This window comes from Anthonomus grandis, chromosome 6 (assembly GCF_022605725.1).
Source record: "Anthonomus grandis grandis chromosome 6, icAntGran1.3, whole genome shotgun sequence".
NCBI classification, from domain to species: domain Eukaryota; kingdom Metazoa; phylum Arthropoda; class Insecta; order Coleoptera; family Curculionidae; genus Anthonomus; species Anthonomus grandis.
The window spans coordinates 2,168,149-2,186,053 of NC_065551.1; the positions used below are offsets into that span (position 1 = coordinate 2,168,149).

Here is a 17,905-nt window from a genome sequence, read left to right on the forward strand (position 1 = left end):
CATAAATACATAATTTCATAGAATACGTTTAACATATCATTCAGAGCTAAATTCGTTAACAGTGTATCCCAGTCAAACTGCGATTGGAAATCCAAAATGGCATCCCAGTCGACCGAATGAAAGTCCCTATAGGAACCACAGCCAGTCAGTTCACTTGAATTTCTGTTAAGGCCACACTCCACACAACAGTACACTGGAGGGTGATGATTGTCTGTTGGAAGCAATGCAAAATTTGCCATGGAATGAGTTACATCTGAGAAAGGTGCCAATGTCAAGTCCAGAATTGAGCCAGTATGGTTTGAAATATGGTTGACCTGAAATAAATTATATATGGCACAAAGGCCAGACACTGTCTGAACAGACTCTACTTCGTAAGATGATGCTGAAGCCAGGGGAACAGCAGTTGGTCTGAACTCCTCATCCAATTAACAGCAGTGAGGCAGATTAAAATTAAAAGATTCGCCCACAATCAACAATTGACAATGTGGGAGTCCGTCCACCAGTCCCTCCAAATCGTCCACAAAAATAGCATAGTTGTTAGAGTGGCTTCTGGGCGGAAAACATGTAGTAGCCACTTATAGCTGATGGTTTCCTGAGCCTACACAAATAAACACTGCCTCAATTTTCTTACTTGATGATAAAACCCGACTGGTTACACTCTTATGCACTGCAATCAGCACTCCCCCGCCACGAGAACATTCACTAGTAAAAGCCGATCTATCCTTTCGGTATACAATATAATCATATAATTGGAGTTCATTATCAAAGTACTCACTGGTTAACCAGGTCTCATTTAAGACCATTATGTGATATTGATAGTTGTCACACATTCTGGTGCAACAGGTCAAGCTTGGTTCGTAAACCTCTGACGTTTTGGCAATAGACCATCAATTGGAACTGAGGAAGCGGTACATTCAGTTTTTTGAAGGGTTTTTGAAAACAATTTTAGGAATCCCTGCAAAATAAGGTGCTCCTTTTCACCTTTTCTTTGTCTCTCCTTCAAGTTGCCCTTTAACTCATTTAGACCTTTTCTTTGTTGAAGTGTAAGATCAGCTTCCATATAGACCTGTGTAGTCCTGTCGATATTTCTTTTGCTTCTCAAAACCCTTACTACTACCTCGTTGCTACTTAATTCTACTCTAAGGGACCTATGCCCATTCTTATTTTTCTGGACAACTCTGGTCACACTACGAATCTGTGTTGGATATTCAGTGATACTATCCAGTAAGTTTTTGGCGCGGGTGCTATCATCATTATCTTCAGAAAAATTAAAAAGCATGATGTCTGTTCGCTTTTTCTGTCGTTCGGACATTTCCTGTATGAGATTATCACTTACCGATGGAGTAGTAGGCAAGCTGGTTGGTTGAGGCTGTTATAATAATTTAATATCATTCCTGATGCCATTCAAGGATGATAAGAAAGCAACATTTAAGAGTTTTTCCTCTTCTTTAATTTAATTGATCATGGAGCCAAATTCTAAACAGTTATCTGTTTTGATATCCTAAACTTCAGTTTCCAAGTTAGAAACACGATTCACCAAGCCAAACAAGTCAATGAGCTTAGGAGACCAATCCTTACACACATAAGGCATAACTCGACTGGAGAGAATAAGTGTTCTTATTTCCGGAGCAAGATTTACACAAGACATTCTTGCACAAATCATATGGATATCCAATATCGGTGGAACTCTTAGCTGGTTCCTTGAAAATACATGAATGAAGACATCTGGTGCATGCATCGTTAGATTTAAATAAACAATTTTAACTTTCAAATAGAACAAGAAATAGCAATCCTTATAGGATCTCGGAAATAGAGGACGAGAACACACACCACTAAACCAAAACTAACAATTAATATTCAATATAGAGTGAAAAGTACACAAAAATCATCAGACGCCAAAAAATAAACAAATGAGGTTAGGTATATTTCATTATATTTATTATACTACTATTATCTCTTATTTTAGCTGTGGATAAAAGATTACTTCGAAAATAATAAGAAAAGGATATGAGAGACAATGGGGATTCAAAAGCAGATACTCGTGTGAGTCGTCACTCGAATATTTGTTGCTAAGTCGAGAGGTTATACAGGTTGGCGAATAGAAGACTACACACAGGCATTATAAATAGCAACACCCGCTAATTGCTTACTTTCTGGTTGATAAGCGGCGAAGCAGATTCCAATCGTCTGGTTTGCTATTTTCGGTACGGCACAATCAGCAGGCCTCATTTTGCTGTGTGATTGCATACTGCACTGTTGTTGAGTCTTAAAGCGCTATTTTAATTTTTTTAAATATTTATGATTAGGGCTGTTTATACCTTTTCCGAAAAAGTTCAATTGATTAAATGGTTTTATGGAGGCAATTTATGGAAGTGTGCGTAAACGTAAAATTTGACAAATTATGGAATACACTGTACGTGAACTGGCAGATATGCATTTTATTTATGGAAGAGGGAACGAAAACTGTATTTTGGCTAAACGCTTGTATGTCCAAAAATATTCAAATCGCAAGGCACCTTCTCACCGGATATCTTCCAGATTTTATCAGCGCCTCAGAAACACAGGTTCATTTGAACCCAGAAACCAAGACCGTGGTGGTAATTTGACGATACGTACATCTGATATTGAGAAGCGCATTTTAGCACATGTAGAGGAAGATCCGGGGATATCTGTAAGGAGAATTGCAGAGCGGGAAAATGTGAGTCGCCATTCTATTTGGATGACTCTTCATACTCAACTCCTGTATCTATATCACACCCAAAGGGTTTGTACCCTTTGGATGTGATATTGGCTCTTGTTCCGGCAGACTATCTCGCTCGAGTCATCTTCTGTCGTTTGTTATTAAGAAAACTGGTACAAGAACCCGTTTTTTTGGCAAATGTTTTTTTTATGCGCGGATGAAGATGGGCTCACAAGAAATGGAATGTTCAATTGCCATAATACAAATTACTGTTCAGGTCAAAATAGGAAAATCGATTCTCAGTTAACGTTTGGGCGGGAGTTCTTGGCGATAGATTTATTGGACCATTTTTTTTACCCCTGAGATTAATTTTACACCCTTCGAAAAGTCACTTATTTCTTATGATAATAAACATTTTAGGCAAAATGGCCAAAGTTGCCTTAATTATCTAATACATGATCTACCAGCACTTTTGAAGGAAGGAGGAAGTTCCCATAGCACAGAGGCAGATCGTGTATTTTATGCATCATAGCGCACCAGGTCATTTTCGACCAAGTTTTTGAGAGGCGTTGGATAAGACGTGGTGGTCCACAAACTTGGCCAGTAAGATCACTAGGTCTACTAGATTTCCACCTCTGGGGCCACTTGAAAATGTTGGTTTACTCAGTGCTGATTAAAACTGAAGAGCAACTACGGCAACTCATTATTGACTGTTCCCAATCAAATTCATACAACACCAGAGAAATTCCACAGGAAACGCAGATCCTGGAGAAGGAAAGCAGATGTCTGTATTGAAATGAATGGCGGTCACTTTGAATATTTACTATGATTTAATTAAGGAATGCATTATTTTAATAAGGAATTTTGGTAGCAAGCAATAAGATGATTTAAAAATTATGAAATTTTGATTTAGCAATTAATTATTTAATAACTACTTGGTTATTTTTGAAATGCCATAACTTTCATAAGTTGAACCACTTAGCAACCCATCAAATCAAACTCTTTGCCTTCAATTTTTTCGAAAACAATTCCTCTGAGCGGTGTGCGACAAGAGTACCTTATTTTGAATGATTCACTTTCTTGGGAATCTCATTGTGCTCATTTGTCGATGAAGCTCGGTAGTTTATGTTATGCCATTAGGAACCTTAGGGTGGTAATGGAAATTAATCAACTAATTTGTATATACCACGCTATTATACACTCATGAATTTTGTACGGTATTCAGCTTTGGGGCTGTCCGTCACATCCACGTTGAGTATTTATTAGCCAAAAACAGATTCTTAGGAGTATCACCGATGACTTCCTGTAGACCTCTTTTTAGGGAATATAGAATTTTGACAGTCCCGTGTGTGTATATATTTGAAGTTTGCTTATATTTTTTTAATAATTTTAATTCCTTTACTGTTAATGGTAGTTTTCATAATTACCCAACTCGTTCTAGAAATGACTTGTCCATGCCTCATAGCAGGCTACTTATTTCTAAGAAATTTGTATTAAGAATAGGTCCAAAACTATACAACAAATTACCGAATGATATAAAGATTAGCAAAACCATTTCGATATTTAAAAGAAAGTTAAAGGAATTCCTAGCCAATAAATGTTTTTATGATGTAGACAGCTATCTAGCCGATTAGGCAGTTAAGTATTATAACTTTTTTAACGATGTAAGGTCACTTTACTTTTGACTATTTTAACTTTTTTTGTAATATATAGTACAGGTGGATATTTTTGAATTTTAGTTATCTAGGTAGTTAGCAATTTTTTTTTTAGGCCAATAATATAAAATGTAAAACTGTGACGAAATCCATACACTTTGTGTCTATTTTTATTGGATAATAAAAGTTTTGATTTTGATATTTGGAGGAAAAAGTATGTAGTTTTCAAAAAATATATACAATATTACACACTTTCATTGGTGGTAATTGGAATAAACTTACTTCTAGACAAACTACAAATTTGGGCTCGTGAACTTGATAATAAAGTTGATAGAGACGCTACCCCCCATGAGCAAATAATATACTGCATTAAAGCTGTGAGAGACAAAATACTGAAATGCCAGAATAAAACTAATTGGATATACTATATGGTTCTTATTTTGGATCCTCAACATAAGGTCGAGGCATTCTCCTATTTAAAACTTTCTACCCTAATCACTCCGAGAATATTCTCAAGCCATTCAATTTTTAAACATGGAACATGGAAAACTATCCTTACTTCCAATGTGCCACGCAACCCTTATGGTAGAAGTTACCACAAATAAAAAACTAAAAGCAATTTTTGTTAAATTTTTAAAGCTATGTAAAAACAGAATATAATTCGCATAAAAACTAGACTTGCAATATTGAATAGTAAAATTATAATAGTATACTGTTAGTTTAGGATAAGATAGATAAAATTAGACATAGGATGTAAAATATAAGCTAGTTAAAGACACTCCCTATATTTTTCCTAGTGTTATTTTTCTACCTATCTGAGTCACCCGGTATTGTCTTAAATTAAAACTATGCCTTGCTTGGACTCCAAGGCGAGAAGCGAGTGGGCCTGTCTAAAATTTTCAAAAGTCAATGTCCTATTAGGTCAAAAATAAATAAATAAATGAGTATTATCAGCACAGATATTAAAATAATTGATTTAAGCAGGTATCTATATTAAAGAGAGTTAGATATAAGTTTTTAGATAATAAGTGAACCAATGAGTTTTTCTAATTTGTTTGAGACACAGGTGTATAGGTGGCTGTGAGATAAGAGCCATCATATAACATGAATACCGTTGTTCCACTTGGAACCTGTGACTAAATTTGCTCGACACAAGGCCATAAAAAAATCCGAAAATGATCTACAGAAGCCACACTGGGTCTTGAGGAAGAGGATAACGAATTAAAAAAACCAGTGTAGTTACTGTTGCCTCAAAATAACTTCAAAAGTATTTAGAGCAACGAACTTATTACAACTCTCACTAGAGCAAGGTTTAACATGCTGTTTTGGCCCACTGCGTGGCGACAAAGCGCCCCTTCCCGTCCCTCGAATAGACCGTTGGAGAGGCCGAACGCGTCAGACCAGACTGCTTTGTAACCCGAAGGATACATGTACTCCTTGTATTTTAAACCTTTATTTTTTGTGATTGAATGTTGTTTGTAATTAAAATTCTTATGAAATTAACCTACTGAAATTAACCAGTGCCTATATACAAACCCACCACACGGAACATTGGTCCTTCTCAACGGATATTAGTCACCCTTTGGACTAATTAAACACGATAAGAAGCGAAGAATTCGTCGCCATTTTACGCCCATTGGCATAGGCGACGAAAGGCGAAGCGAGCGGAGTCGAAAGCTGGCTCTGTTGGTCCAGTCAAACATTCAATTTGGTGAAGCGATAAGAAGACGTTAAGGCGATTGGGTTACTGTAACGGGAATCCAGACGGACGGATATCAACACGAAGTGTGTGAGAGGTATATTTTTATCTTAAACCCGTTTGCATTTTTAAATAAATTGAGTATTGGATTTTATTTTGAATCGTAGCGTTTGAAGCCGCACAGTGGTCTAGGACGCATTTAATATTGGTATAAATTTGTGGTTTATTTTTATTGATTCATAACATTTTATTTATTGATTACAATATCAGTTTTTTTTTTGTGTTTGTATCGCAAAACTCGTTTTAATTGGTACTCGTTTAACGCGGTTTGTTACGTTTAACGTTTATACGTTGTTTATACGTTTTATTACACGTTTTAATTTATTTTGTTAAAATGATTAATGAGGAAGAGCATTCAAATAACTCGTCATCATCCGACGCCCTTAAGGTTTGGATAAGAAAGCCAGGTTCTTTGAAATCGAAATTAACACAATTTGATAATTTTATATCAACGTTTGAGGGCTTGGAAATCGAAGACAAAACGCGTGTAGAAGTAGTTCAGTTGGAACAACGCATTAATAATGCGGAAATTTTATGTGACGATTTGATTCAATATGAAATCGAGCTTGTGTCAGAGGATCCTGAGGTACATTATGTGGAGCGAGAAGAGTTTGAAAATAAATTTTACAGTGTTTTAGCAAAACGTGCAAAAACTTATCTCGAGAAATTTTTGGTTAAAGATAATGATGCCTTTACAAATAATACCTCTGAAGGACCTGCCTCTGCCACAGCTGGTTCATCCTGTGAAGGGGTGAAATTACCCGAAATAGAGCTGCCTAAGTTTGATGGTAGCTATCATTTGTGGATGGAATTTAAAGATACTTTTGAATCTCTAATTCATTCGAATTCTCAAATAAGTAAGATCCAAAAATTCCATTATTTACGCGCCTCTCTTGTTGGCTCCGCACCACAGGTGGTTCAATCTTTGGAATTTACCGCGGATAATTATACTGTTGCCTGGGATACTTTATGCGATAGATTTGATAATAAACGATTGTTGATTCAAAATCATTTAAAGGCGATTTTCGATATGGAAAGCATTCATACTCCGTCGGCAATGAAAATTCGAAATTTATATGAAAATCTTTTTAAACATCTAGCCTCATTGAAGCAATTAAACGAACCCACTGACTCTTGGGACACTTTAATCATTTTTATAATTTCAGGCAAGCTTGATAAGGTTACGGCTCAAGAGTGGGAAAAGCAACGATCGAACCTAACGACAACGCGTGCTGTCACTTTGACAGATTTTAAAAATTTTTTGAAAAGGAAAGCAAATTTATTAGAAACCGTGGAACTTAACTTTAATTCAAAACGTAACGATCGAAAGGCGAATGATAGAAACGATTATGAATATCGAAAAAATGCGAAAGCTACTCATTTCTCACGAGATCTTTTTACTCAATCGGAAAATAAAGGTGATCATGTCCGACATAAAAATAAATTTTCTTGTTTTAATTGTAAAGGCGAACATAGTTTATTTTATTGTCCCGAATTTCTAAAGTTATGCGTAAAAGATAGAATAGCAAAGGTAAAATCCTTTAATTTATGTTTAAACTGTTTTAGGCGAAATCATGCACCTAAAGATTGTACTTGGACAGGATGCAAAATGTGCGGTTATAAGCATAACACAGTTTTGCATGAAAATAAATCGGTAAAAAATCAAAACGCGACTCAGAGTAATCAGAACTCAGAAATTCATGGCATTGCTCAAGAAAACTCGTGCAATATGACGAATACCTTTTTAAGCGTTAGTCAAAGTGCCATTTTATCGACGGCCAGGGTAAACATTAGAAATACATCGGATTCGACGCGTGTATCAACAATTTGTGCTTTGCTCGACTGCGGCTCACAGTCGAGTTATATTACTGCGGATCTTTGTAGAGAATTAGACCTAGAAAAGGTTAGTACTAATTTAGCGGTTTCCGGAATTAGTAATGCGTTGAGTTATTCGAAATATAAATGCGAGATTCGGGTTGAATCGTTAACCAATTCATACGCGTCCAATTTATCTTGTTTCGTACTAGATAAAATTACTTCAGATGTCCCTCATACCAAGATTGACATTGAGCGATTTAATATTCCCCTTGATATTAAATTAGCTGATCCCGACTTTTTTGAACCAAAATCGGTTGATCTTTTAATAGGCGTAGATGCGTTTTGGAATCTTCTTTGTGCAGGGCAAATAAATTTAGGTAAAAATGCGCCTTTATTACAAAATACGAGACTCGGTTGGATTGTTGCGGGTTCAGTCGGTACACCACGCGAAATGTCACACTGTAATCTAAGCGTAAATCACTCTTTAGACGAACCCATTTAAAACCAGCTCAAAAGGTTTTGGGAAGTCGAAGAAGTCGACGTTAAAAATTCGTGGTCGTTGGAAGAACAGCCGTGTGAAGATCATTTTAATAAAACCGTCACCACCTCGGTGGATGGCAGGTACATAGTGACATTACCATTGAAAAAATCCCCGAAATTATTAGGAGATTCGCGCGAAATAGCGTTTAAAATTTTTATCGTTAGAACAAAAGCTTTCGTTAAATCCAATTTTGGGCAAATTATATTCTAATTTCTTGGAAGAATACGAAAACTTAGGTCATATGACCGAGGTTAATAAAATATCGAATGACGAGATAGAATATTTTATGCCGCATCACGGTGTTTTGAAAGAATCGAGTTTGACTACCAAACTTCGGGTAGTGTTTAACGCTTCTTCTTCAACTAGTAGCGGCTTATCTATGAACGATTTGCAAATGACTGGCCCTACTATTCAAAACGATTTATTATCGAATATTTTACGATTTCGACGCGAGAAATTGTCCTATCTAGTGATATCAAGATGATGTATAGGCAAGTGCTGTTAAATCCTGACCAGCGTAGTCTACAGCAAATCCTATGGCGTAGTAATCCAAATGAACCGATTAAAACGTATCAGTTGAATACCATTACATATGGCGCAACCGCAGCATCTTTTTTGGCTATTAGATGTTTGCATCAGATAGCCTCAGAATGCGAAAAGGATTATCCTAAGATTGCTAATATCATAAAAAATTATATGTATGTCGAAGACCTTCTGACCTCAGTGGACACGCGCGATGAAGCAAGTACAATATGCGAAGATATTTCTGCTATTTTGCTAAAACGTGGATTTCAACTTCGAAAATGGAAATCTAACGATAGGACAGTAATTTCAGTTATAAATGATGAAGTCGAAAAGGTAATAGATTTTTCCTTAAATAAAGAAGATGACTCTAAAATATTAGGGCTTTCTTGGCATTGTGAAAATGACATTTTGAAATACAAAATTTCTAATGTTAATCTGACAGATGGTGTAACGAAGCGGACGATACTTTCACAAATCGCGACTATTTTCGATCCTTTAGGCTTGTTAAGTCCCTCGATTATCATTGCTAAAGTACTCTTACAAAGGTTGTGGTCGGAAAACCTCATGTGGGACCAACCCTTCCCCCAATCTATTCTTCGTGTTTGGGAAGAGCTTTCATCCGAGCTATTGTTTTTAAATGATATTGAAATTCCTAGAAAAACTGTTTGTGACAATCAAGTCTCCTTGCACGGTTTTGCTGATGCATCCGAATTCAGTTACGGAGCATGCGTTTATATAATATCGAGCAATGCGAAGTGTGAAAACACATCTCATTTATTATCAGCCAAGTCAAAGGTTGCACCATTGAAATCCATTAGTATTCCGCGACTTGAGCTCTGTGCAGCTCTAATGTTGTCTCAATTAGTTTCCAAGATTATAGATTCGATTCCCTTAAAATTCGACAATGTTTACTTGTGGTCAGACTCGAAGATTGTTCTTGGGTGGATAACCACCAGTCCCAATTTGCTAAAACCCTTTGTAGCAAATCGAGTCACGATGATTCAGAAACTTACAGATAAGTTTATTTGGAAACACGTTCCTACCGCCGAAAACCCGGCAGATATTGTTTCACGCGGTCTTTTTCCCAGAAAACTCATTGAATCGAAAATGTGGTTTCATGGGCCACATTGGCTAATAAGCGATTCAAAAGTTTGGCCAAGTATTTTTATTCCTAAAAACTTAGACCTCCCAGAAAAAAGAAACTTATGTCTTGTGGCAACAATACATAGGCCTAGTTTTCCCTTTGATAGATTTTCGAATTTATTACGAATCAAGCGAATATGCACTTATGTGCTTAGATTCTGTAATAACTGTAAACGAAAAAGGGAATCACGCGAGCTTGGAATTTTATCCGTCACAGAGATGGATAATGCCTTTTTACGATTGATACAAATTGCACAGTCAGAAGCGTTCCCTGATGAGATAAGTATTCTACAAAAGGAGGGTTCTTTGCCTAATACTAGTAAACTATTAAGTTTACACCCCTTTTATGATAAAAACGTTAAAATATTACGCGTAGGCGGACGCTTGTGTAATTCAGATTTCCCTTTCTCAAAAAAGCATCCGATATTGTTACCCACCGATCATAGACTTACCCAGCTTATTTTCGAACACGAGCATCGCAAGTTGTTGCATGCCGGACCACAGTCCCTTCTTTCTAATATTCGCGAAATGTTTTGGCCTATTTCAGGCAGGAATCTATCTCGTAGAATTGTTAAGGGCTGTGTGAGGTGTGCCAGGTATATTGGTAATAGGGTAAATCCTATTATGGGGGATCTACCTGTGGTGCGTGTGCGTGCGTGCAACGACTCCATTTTCAGTTGTTGGAGTTGATTACGCGGGACCTTTCGCCGTGAAAGACAAACCAGGTCGAGGCTGCAAGCCCATCAAATGTTGGGTAGCTCTATTCATCTGCTTTAGTATGCGTGCAGTTCACTTAGAACTGGTTTTGTCGCTAACATGCGCAGATTTTCTTCAAGCTTTCAACCGTTTTATCAGTAGACGCGGTAAGCCAAGCGAGGTTTAATCTGATAACGGTACGAATTTTGTCAGAGCCAATAAGGAGCTGAAGGAATTGAGTTTTTTGAGCTTAATAATCAATATATATCGGATTTTGCGGCTAATTTAGGCGTTAAATGGCATTTCATTCCTACCAACTCCCCTCATTTTGGAGGAATTTGGGAAGCGGGAGTTAAGCGAGTTAAATATCACTTAAAGCGAGTTTTGAGAAGTACCTCTATTTATTTCTTTGATTTTCAAACGTTGTTGATTCGTATCGAATCAATACTCAATTTGCGGCCAATATTTCCAATGAGTTCCGATCCAAGTGATCTAACTGCCCTCACTCCCGCACACTTTCTCATCGGAAGAAATCCGTCGACTTTACCCGAGCCTCCAACACCAGACGTAAGCGAGAACCGTTTAACAAAGTACCAGTTTCTTCAAAGGTTGTATGAGCACTTCTGGAGACTTTGGAGTACAGAATACATTGCTGAGCTTCAACAGAGAAGCAAATGGAAGAAGAGTCATGGAAGAACAGTCATGGAGTCATGTTCCCGCCCCTCGAATAGACCGTTGGAGAGGCCGAACGCGTCAGACCAGACTGCTTTGTAACGCGAAGGATACATGTACTTCTTGCATTTTAAACCTTTATTTTTTGTGATTGAATGTTGTTTGTAATTAAAATTCTTATTGAAATTAACCAGTGCCTATATACAAACCCACTACACGGAACACATGCGTCTGTCTAGAATAAACCGAAATGGGCAAAAAAAAAAATAGGCAAAGAGTACTCGAATTTATAGTTTGCAGAATTTATAATTCTCTATATTGCGAGAGGAATTCAATAGATCTAGTTTTATGAAAAAAATCATCACAAAATCACCAAATCATTTCTATTATGATTATTATTTTTATTATTGGCACACTGCACATATTATGATTATTGTTTTTGTTCTTATTTGTTTTTTCTTTACAATTTTAGATAAACTTAACAATGGTAAGACTGAAGTATTCATATGCGTTGCTGGTCAGTATTGTTTATGGTATGACCATATTGAAGCATTTCTTATTATATCATTTAATACAATTTTGATTGAAGTTTCTGGAGAAAACTGACAAGTTCTTTTAGAACTCTGTTGCTACAGACTTGTTAGTTAAATTACTTGAATACAATGTAAAATAAAATGATTTCATATATTTGGTAGGGTACATGGTGTACTGACCTGCAAACACACAAACATGATATTTCAAGATTTCTTGTTTTCTTGACAAGAAATATTGGTATTGACGTAAAATCTCATGTCTTTCAAGATCAAGGCAAGACTCCCTATAAGAATTACCCGCAAAGTCAAAAAAAGCCATCAACAAAATACCGAAGCACCTACACTCTAAGCCATGCAAAAACAAACGCTATATAAAGAGCAAAAAAATAATTATAATCAATTTCTACCTTTAAAGGTGTGTTGACTAAGAAATTGTAAAATTCGGTGCTACCACACTCTTCGATGCTCTCATTATGAATATGCATTTGGTAATTGGCATATAGCTGAGCACTTAAAGTAAAAGATTCATGATTTATTGACATCCTTGCTAGCACGATCTGTAGAGAATAGTGTCTATATCGTAAATAAATAAGACATTTTTAAAAAGTTGAAAATAGTTATTCTTTTACTCTGCATATTCCAAACAAGCATCAAAAAGAAGATAAGAGAATTGTGATATGCAACTAATTTCTACTAAAGAAGTACCTTAAGAGGTGTGGTAACTAAGAATCGAGAAAAACTCTTCATACTTAGTTTTTCAGGGGGATCATTGTGTATAATTAACTGATACTTTTTATACAGTTCAAATTCAATATGTTTATTTGCTTCCCAGTCTTCCCCACATATACTTGTTGATATAAGTTTTTGCTGCAGAAAAAAAGAATTGCTATTTTGTACAACAATTACATCATACAATATTATTACCTTAAGTTTGTGCTTGGCCGCTGAAGGTATTTCCTTTAAAAACTGTTCCAATGATTTAGCCTTATCAGGATGAGGCTTATTAATAGAGTCAACGTCCATGCCTCTTTTTAACAACTTTTCTTTTTTACGCTCTAACCTCAGTACTTTTGCCTTCTGGCAAGGAGGTCTATTAGGATCCGCCCCTTGACCTTCTTTTATAACTTTTTTATCACAAGTTTTTTCATTTGGTGTATTAGACATCACAGAACCTAGAATGTAAATAAATATGTAAAACTTGAACGTGATCATGTTTAAGATTAATTTACCCTCTGATGAATGTGTGTTATTAATATTTTCCTTACAAGTGGTTGGCTGTGAATTTTGAACATGATTTGATGTACTTGGAGTATTTTCATTTGCATGAGAGGAACTTGCTTCTGTTGTAGTTACCGACTTTTTAAAATCTATTGTACATTGCTTACTATACCCTGAAAATAAAATGATTTGCTGAAAAAATATTGATGTTTTACTTTTGAAACTATTTTAAAATTTGCCACTTTAAAAAGACACTTTACGAGCATAATCAATTGCTAAATATGATAGTTTTACAAGCTGTAGAAACATAGCTAGCAATAAATAAAAATAAGGTTGGGGTATGCCTCAGTAGACCTTATGTTCCCAACTTTTTTTGGAAAGTTTACTGTTGTTCCATTTATTTAACGTCATTCTTTATCTCTCCTGGGCATTGGAACCAATTTATTGCGACTTCCGGGCTTTTAGGAGTAACTTTTTCTTAATTTTCTTCTTTTGGTGCTCATCCTCTTCAGATCTTAACGTGACATTGGTCCAGATCTATATAGTGCGGTGGATGAAATTTCGGTTTACTGTCTGAGATTTTTCAATCAGGATATGCTTCGTCGATCCGACCTTTCTTTGCCCTCAATTTTCCACTGTAATATTAATTATAATACGCGATATTTGTCGTTTCGCATTACGTGTCCACAAAACGCTGCTTTTCTATGACATATTTCAAATGCTTTTAGGCGTTTACAGGAGCCATCAGTCAGGGACATAAAATTATTTTTATTCGCAAACTTATATTCATTTTCAGGTTGCAAATGAATTTTCAGGTTGCAAAGGTTACTCCTCGTCCGGTTGAATATATTCCTAGCTTTTTCTATCCTTTTTTTTTACCCGGGAATGATCCCGGTTCTTTTTTAACATGCATACTAGATATGCAGGGTATCCATTTAATATCGCGATGCTTGATTGCGACTACATCTTGAAACGAAAAAAACCTTAAATGAGCGGAATGTTAATTGAGTTAGAAGGGCTACTTTTTAAAATTAGTTTGGTTGATATAGGGTGTCTCAAAAATCGTGGTACATAAATTGATTTTTTTTTTAAACAGAACCACCTAAATGGGAGTCGCATTTGACTCTCTCTTTAACTCTATGAGGTACGGGAATTTCACTTAAAAGAAAAACCAGCAGTACGAGAAAAAAAAACATTTCAAAATTGCACAAATTGTAATTTATTGCTTTTAGTTAAATAAGTTTCGATGCATATTTATATTAAAAATATATATATATTGCAAAAGAACTTGATTAAGATGGCTTATTTTTTACACTACCATGCTCTAACTAACTTAAGAATAAGATTTTTTAGGATAAGGTGTATTTTACAATACATTCTTAAACGTACTTAAAATTAACTTCTCGTATGATAAGATTGAAAACACGATTTTGTTTTTCCTAGGCACTTGGCACACCCTACACTGCCAGTTGGTACGAATATCTTTTTTTTTAAGCTACAGTACAGCCGACTTTACTCAAGCCGCGAAATGATAACATCGGCAACATGGCTGTCAGATCCGTTTTCATTTCAGTTCTCACGGGTCTAAATGGGGATCGTTTGAATTCCTCTTTTAAATTTGAGTTTTTAGGGGAAATTTCGAAAAGGAAAGTGAATGTAGTTATTATTAAGAACTTACTAAGTCTTAGTAACATCTCCCAGCCAGGGTCGGTGTGTTATATACTATGAAAACAGTGATAAATGGTTATAAACACCTTGTTTGTAAACAGAAACAGGTAGAGCCGGCCGGCTTCTTAAGTGGGTCATTGTGCTATTTATCGATTTTCAAGTTTATTTTACATATCACTTTTAAGATCTTCATGTTGTGCTCTTATCTGTATGATTTGGGATTTTTTGTGAATCTTATGTTGCACTAAAACTAGAAACTTATGCCTAAGAGCCAAGGTTAATGCTTTATTCACATCAAGAAATGTAGGTTTTGTTTTATTTATAAACATATTTGGAGGAAATTTGGTAAGGAATACCCCTAGTATTAGTAAGTATAGGTAAATCTATTAGCTTTATTTATACAGGGTATTAATTTGAAAAAAAACGGATTTATCGAAAACCACTGTTTAAAAAAAGAACCCCGAAATACGTCAAAAGGTTTGTCAAGGGGGACAACTTTCTAACCTAAAATTACTTCAGCCCCTTTGACGTTTTTGAAAACGTCCGTCAGGAATTTGAACATCGCCTATATCATTGTTTGGCCAAAAACGGGCAACATTTTCAAGACTTACTGATATTTTCATGTTTTTGTTTTCTATCTGAACAAATTAAGATAAACAAATATTTTTCTAACTTTCTCGAAAACACATATTTAAAAAAATCAAACGTCAAAATAAAAGACTTCGAAAGACCTTTTAAACAAGCTATTACTCGATACCCCTTGCCATTTAAAATTTTTAAGGTGATGACCCTGGGGGGCAGAGGGTAAAAGGGGGTGAAGTAATTTTAGGTTAGAAAGTTGTCCCCCTTGACAAACCTTTTGACGCATTTCGACGGTTTTTTTTTAAACAGTGGTTTTCGATAAATCCGTGGTGGGAAGTTTTCAAATGAACATCCTGTATAGAGGAATTCATTGAAGAATTTTTTTGCCTTTTGAAACATGACAAGTCCCTGCTGTGTTCCCGGTTGTAAATCTAATTAAAAAAGTAGTTTAAGAGCAGGGGAGGCAAGTATTTCTGTTTTTGGCTTCCCCAAAAATAAACAACTTAAAATTAAATGGCTAAAAGCCATACCTAGAGATAATTGGACTCCTACTCAATATTCTGTGGTTTGTGCCAAGCATTTTGACCCGAATGATATTATCCATGGAGATGATTATTTTTTACCTGACGCTACACTCACTAAGATTAGAGTTAAAGCAAGATTAGTTTGCTCAGCAGTGCCTAAAATTTTTTCCAAATTTACCTGTATATTTAACAAAAACAGTGCCTAGAAAAAGTCCAGACGAAAGAAATAGTGAACAACAAAAACGTAATGAACTTGCCAATGAAGCCTTTGAACAACTTCATTTCATAACAAATTTTCAAGATCTTATGAGTAATTATTTCCAAAAAAATCTAATATCTGACCTGTGGAATGTAAAAATTGTTGGGGATACAAAACTATATTTCTATACCTTAAACTTGAATGATGCTTGTATAATGCTTAATATACAGATGCTTAAATAAATAAATATTATTAATCAAATATCAATAGATAGCGACCTACATGTTACAGTCTTTTTAAAAACAATGAGTTGCCCCAAATTAACTTAAAATGGATTTTACCTTTCGAATTGAAATTAAGTAGGTGGTCTCAACTCAAAAAACTAGGTAAGTCTTCTGATTATTGTGAGCTTGATAAACCATACTCGTCATCTCTAGAGAAGTTTCATGACTTCATTAATCAAAGTTCAGATTTCATAAAACAGGCGTTAAATTTATTGGAAAGTTCTGATTCACATAACTTGAGGTCACAGAACACAGAGGATGAAAACGAATTGATGTGACATTTGTAATCGAGTAATATTTTTAATAGACCAAATAACTTTACTTATTTTAAAGCAAAAACGTTATTGCCCATCAACTATAGTAATGTCTTTTATGTTATTTTATCTCTTTCATGTCTTGTATTTTATGTATATTATATCCCCTTCCGCATATGATATTTTAATAGCTAGCTTTGATGTGTCACCAAAATGCTGACTTAAATAAAACTAACGATAATGATAACACCACTAATTATTTAAACATTGTATCCACTTCTTTAGCACCGACTGAGAAAGTTGTTAATTTATTAATTTATGAAATTTATATAACTAAAAGACTAATAATGCATTTACATAATTATTAACGGTGCCTATACATATTTGAGACAATAAATCAATCACATGAATAAAATATTCTCATTTATAAATAAAGCAAAATCAAAATTGAACGTCCATCTTGGCACCGCGGTTTCAAAGCGTACCGTAAACGGATCCACCAAAATGGATCCGAATCTCCCACGTGGTGCGACGTTGCCAACTGTTATTTCGCGGCTTGAGAAAAGTCGGCTGTGGCTACAGTAAGCGCATCTTCTGCGAGTAGTTCTCATGAGCTAATGTGCACTTTCTGCTCTTTTTATGGAGGTTGATACTGTAGGGTTATGAGAACTAATGGCCACTGATAATAATTCCGCCGACTTGGCTTTTTTATCTAACCTTTGTACCAATGTTTTGGTAACTAAACCTTCTGATACCTGTCGTTAAAAATCCTTGAAAGAAATTTTGGCATTTTCTATATGGATTAGCTTATATAGTATAAATGCATTTGTTATAGCTGTATCCAAAAAGAAGAAAGAAATACAATGCCACCACTTGTGGCTTTTTCAATCAAGCCCATAATATGAGCGCATTTGGTCAAATTTATCAACGAAATTCATGTGTCTATTAGTAAGTAAGTACTGAAGGACAAGGAATTTGAACTGAAGTTCCAAACTTTTCTTTTTACTTCTGTAACAATTGTAAGGTCATGATAATTAGACGACATATGCATGGATCTCTTATATCGCGCCGTTTCAAAGCAGTCAATCCACTATCGCTTCTGTACCAGTCATATTCCCCCTTTTTTAGTTGCTTATCAATTTTGAAATAGGGCA

The 17,905-nt window shown here is 35.4% G+C and overlaps 1 protein-coding gene across 4 annotated transcripts in view; it reads right to left on the reverse strand.

The window, feature by feature from the left end:
- The window catches only part of LOC126737453 (arginyl-tRNA--protein transferase 1), a 36,182-nt gene that overhangs the window by 3,231 nt on the left and 15,046 nt on the right, over window positions 1-17,905 (reverse strand). For 2 of the 4 annotated variants that reach the window (XM_050442360.1, XM_050442361.1), the window contains exons 4-7: window positions 13,252-13,413; window positions 12,947-13,194; window positions 12,728-12,889; window positions 12,430-12,579 (exon numbers count right to left, since the gene is read on the reverse strand). In XM_050442360.1, coding sequence (XP_050298317.1) covers window positions 12,430-12,579; window positions 12,728-12,889; window positions 12,947-13,194; window positions 13,252-13,413 — 722 coding nt within the window. The remainder of the gene's footprint in view (window positions 1-12,429; window positions 12,580-12,727; window positions 12,890-12,946; window positions 13,195-13,251; window positions 13,414-17,905) is intronic. The other 2 variants (XM_050442363.1, XM_050442362.1) reach the window with 2 other exon arrangements.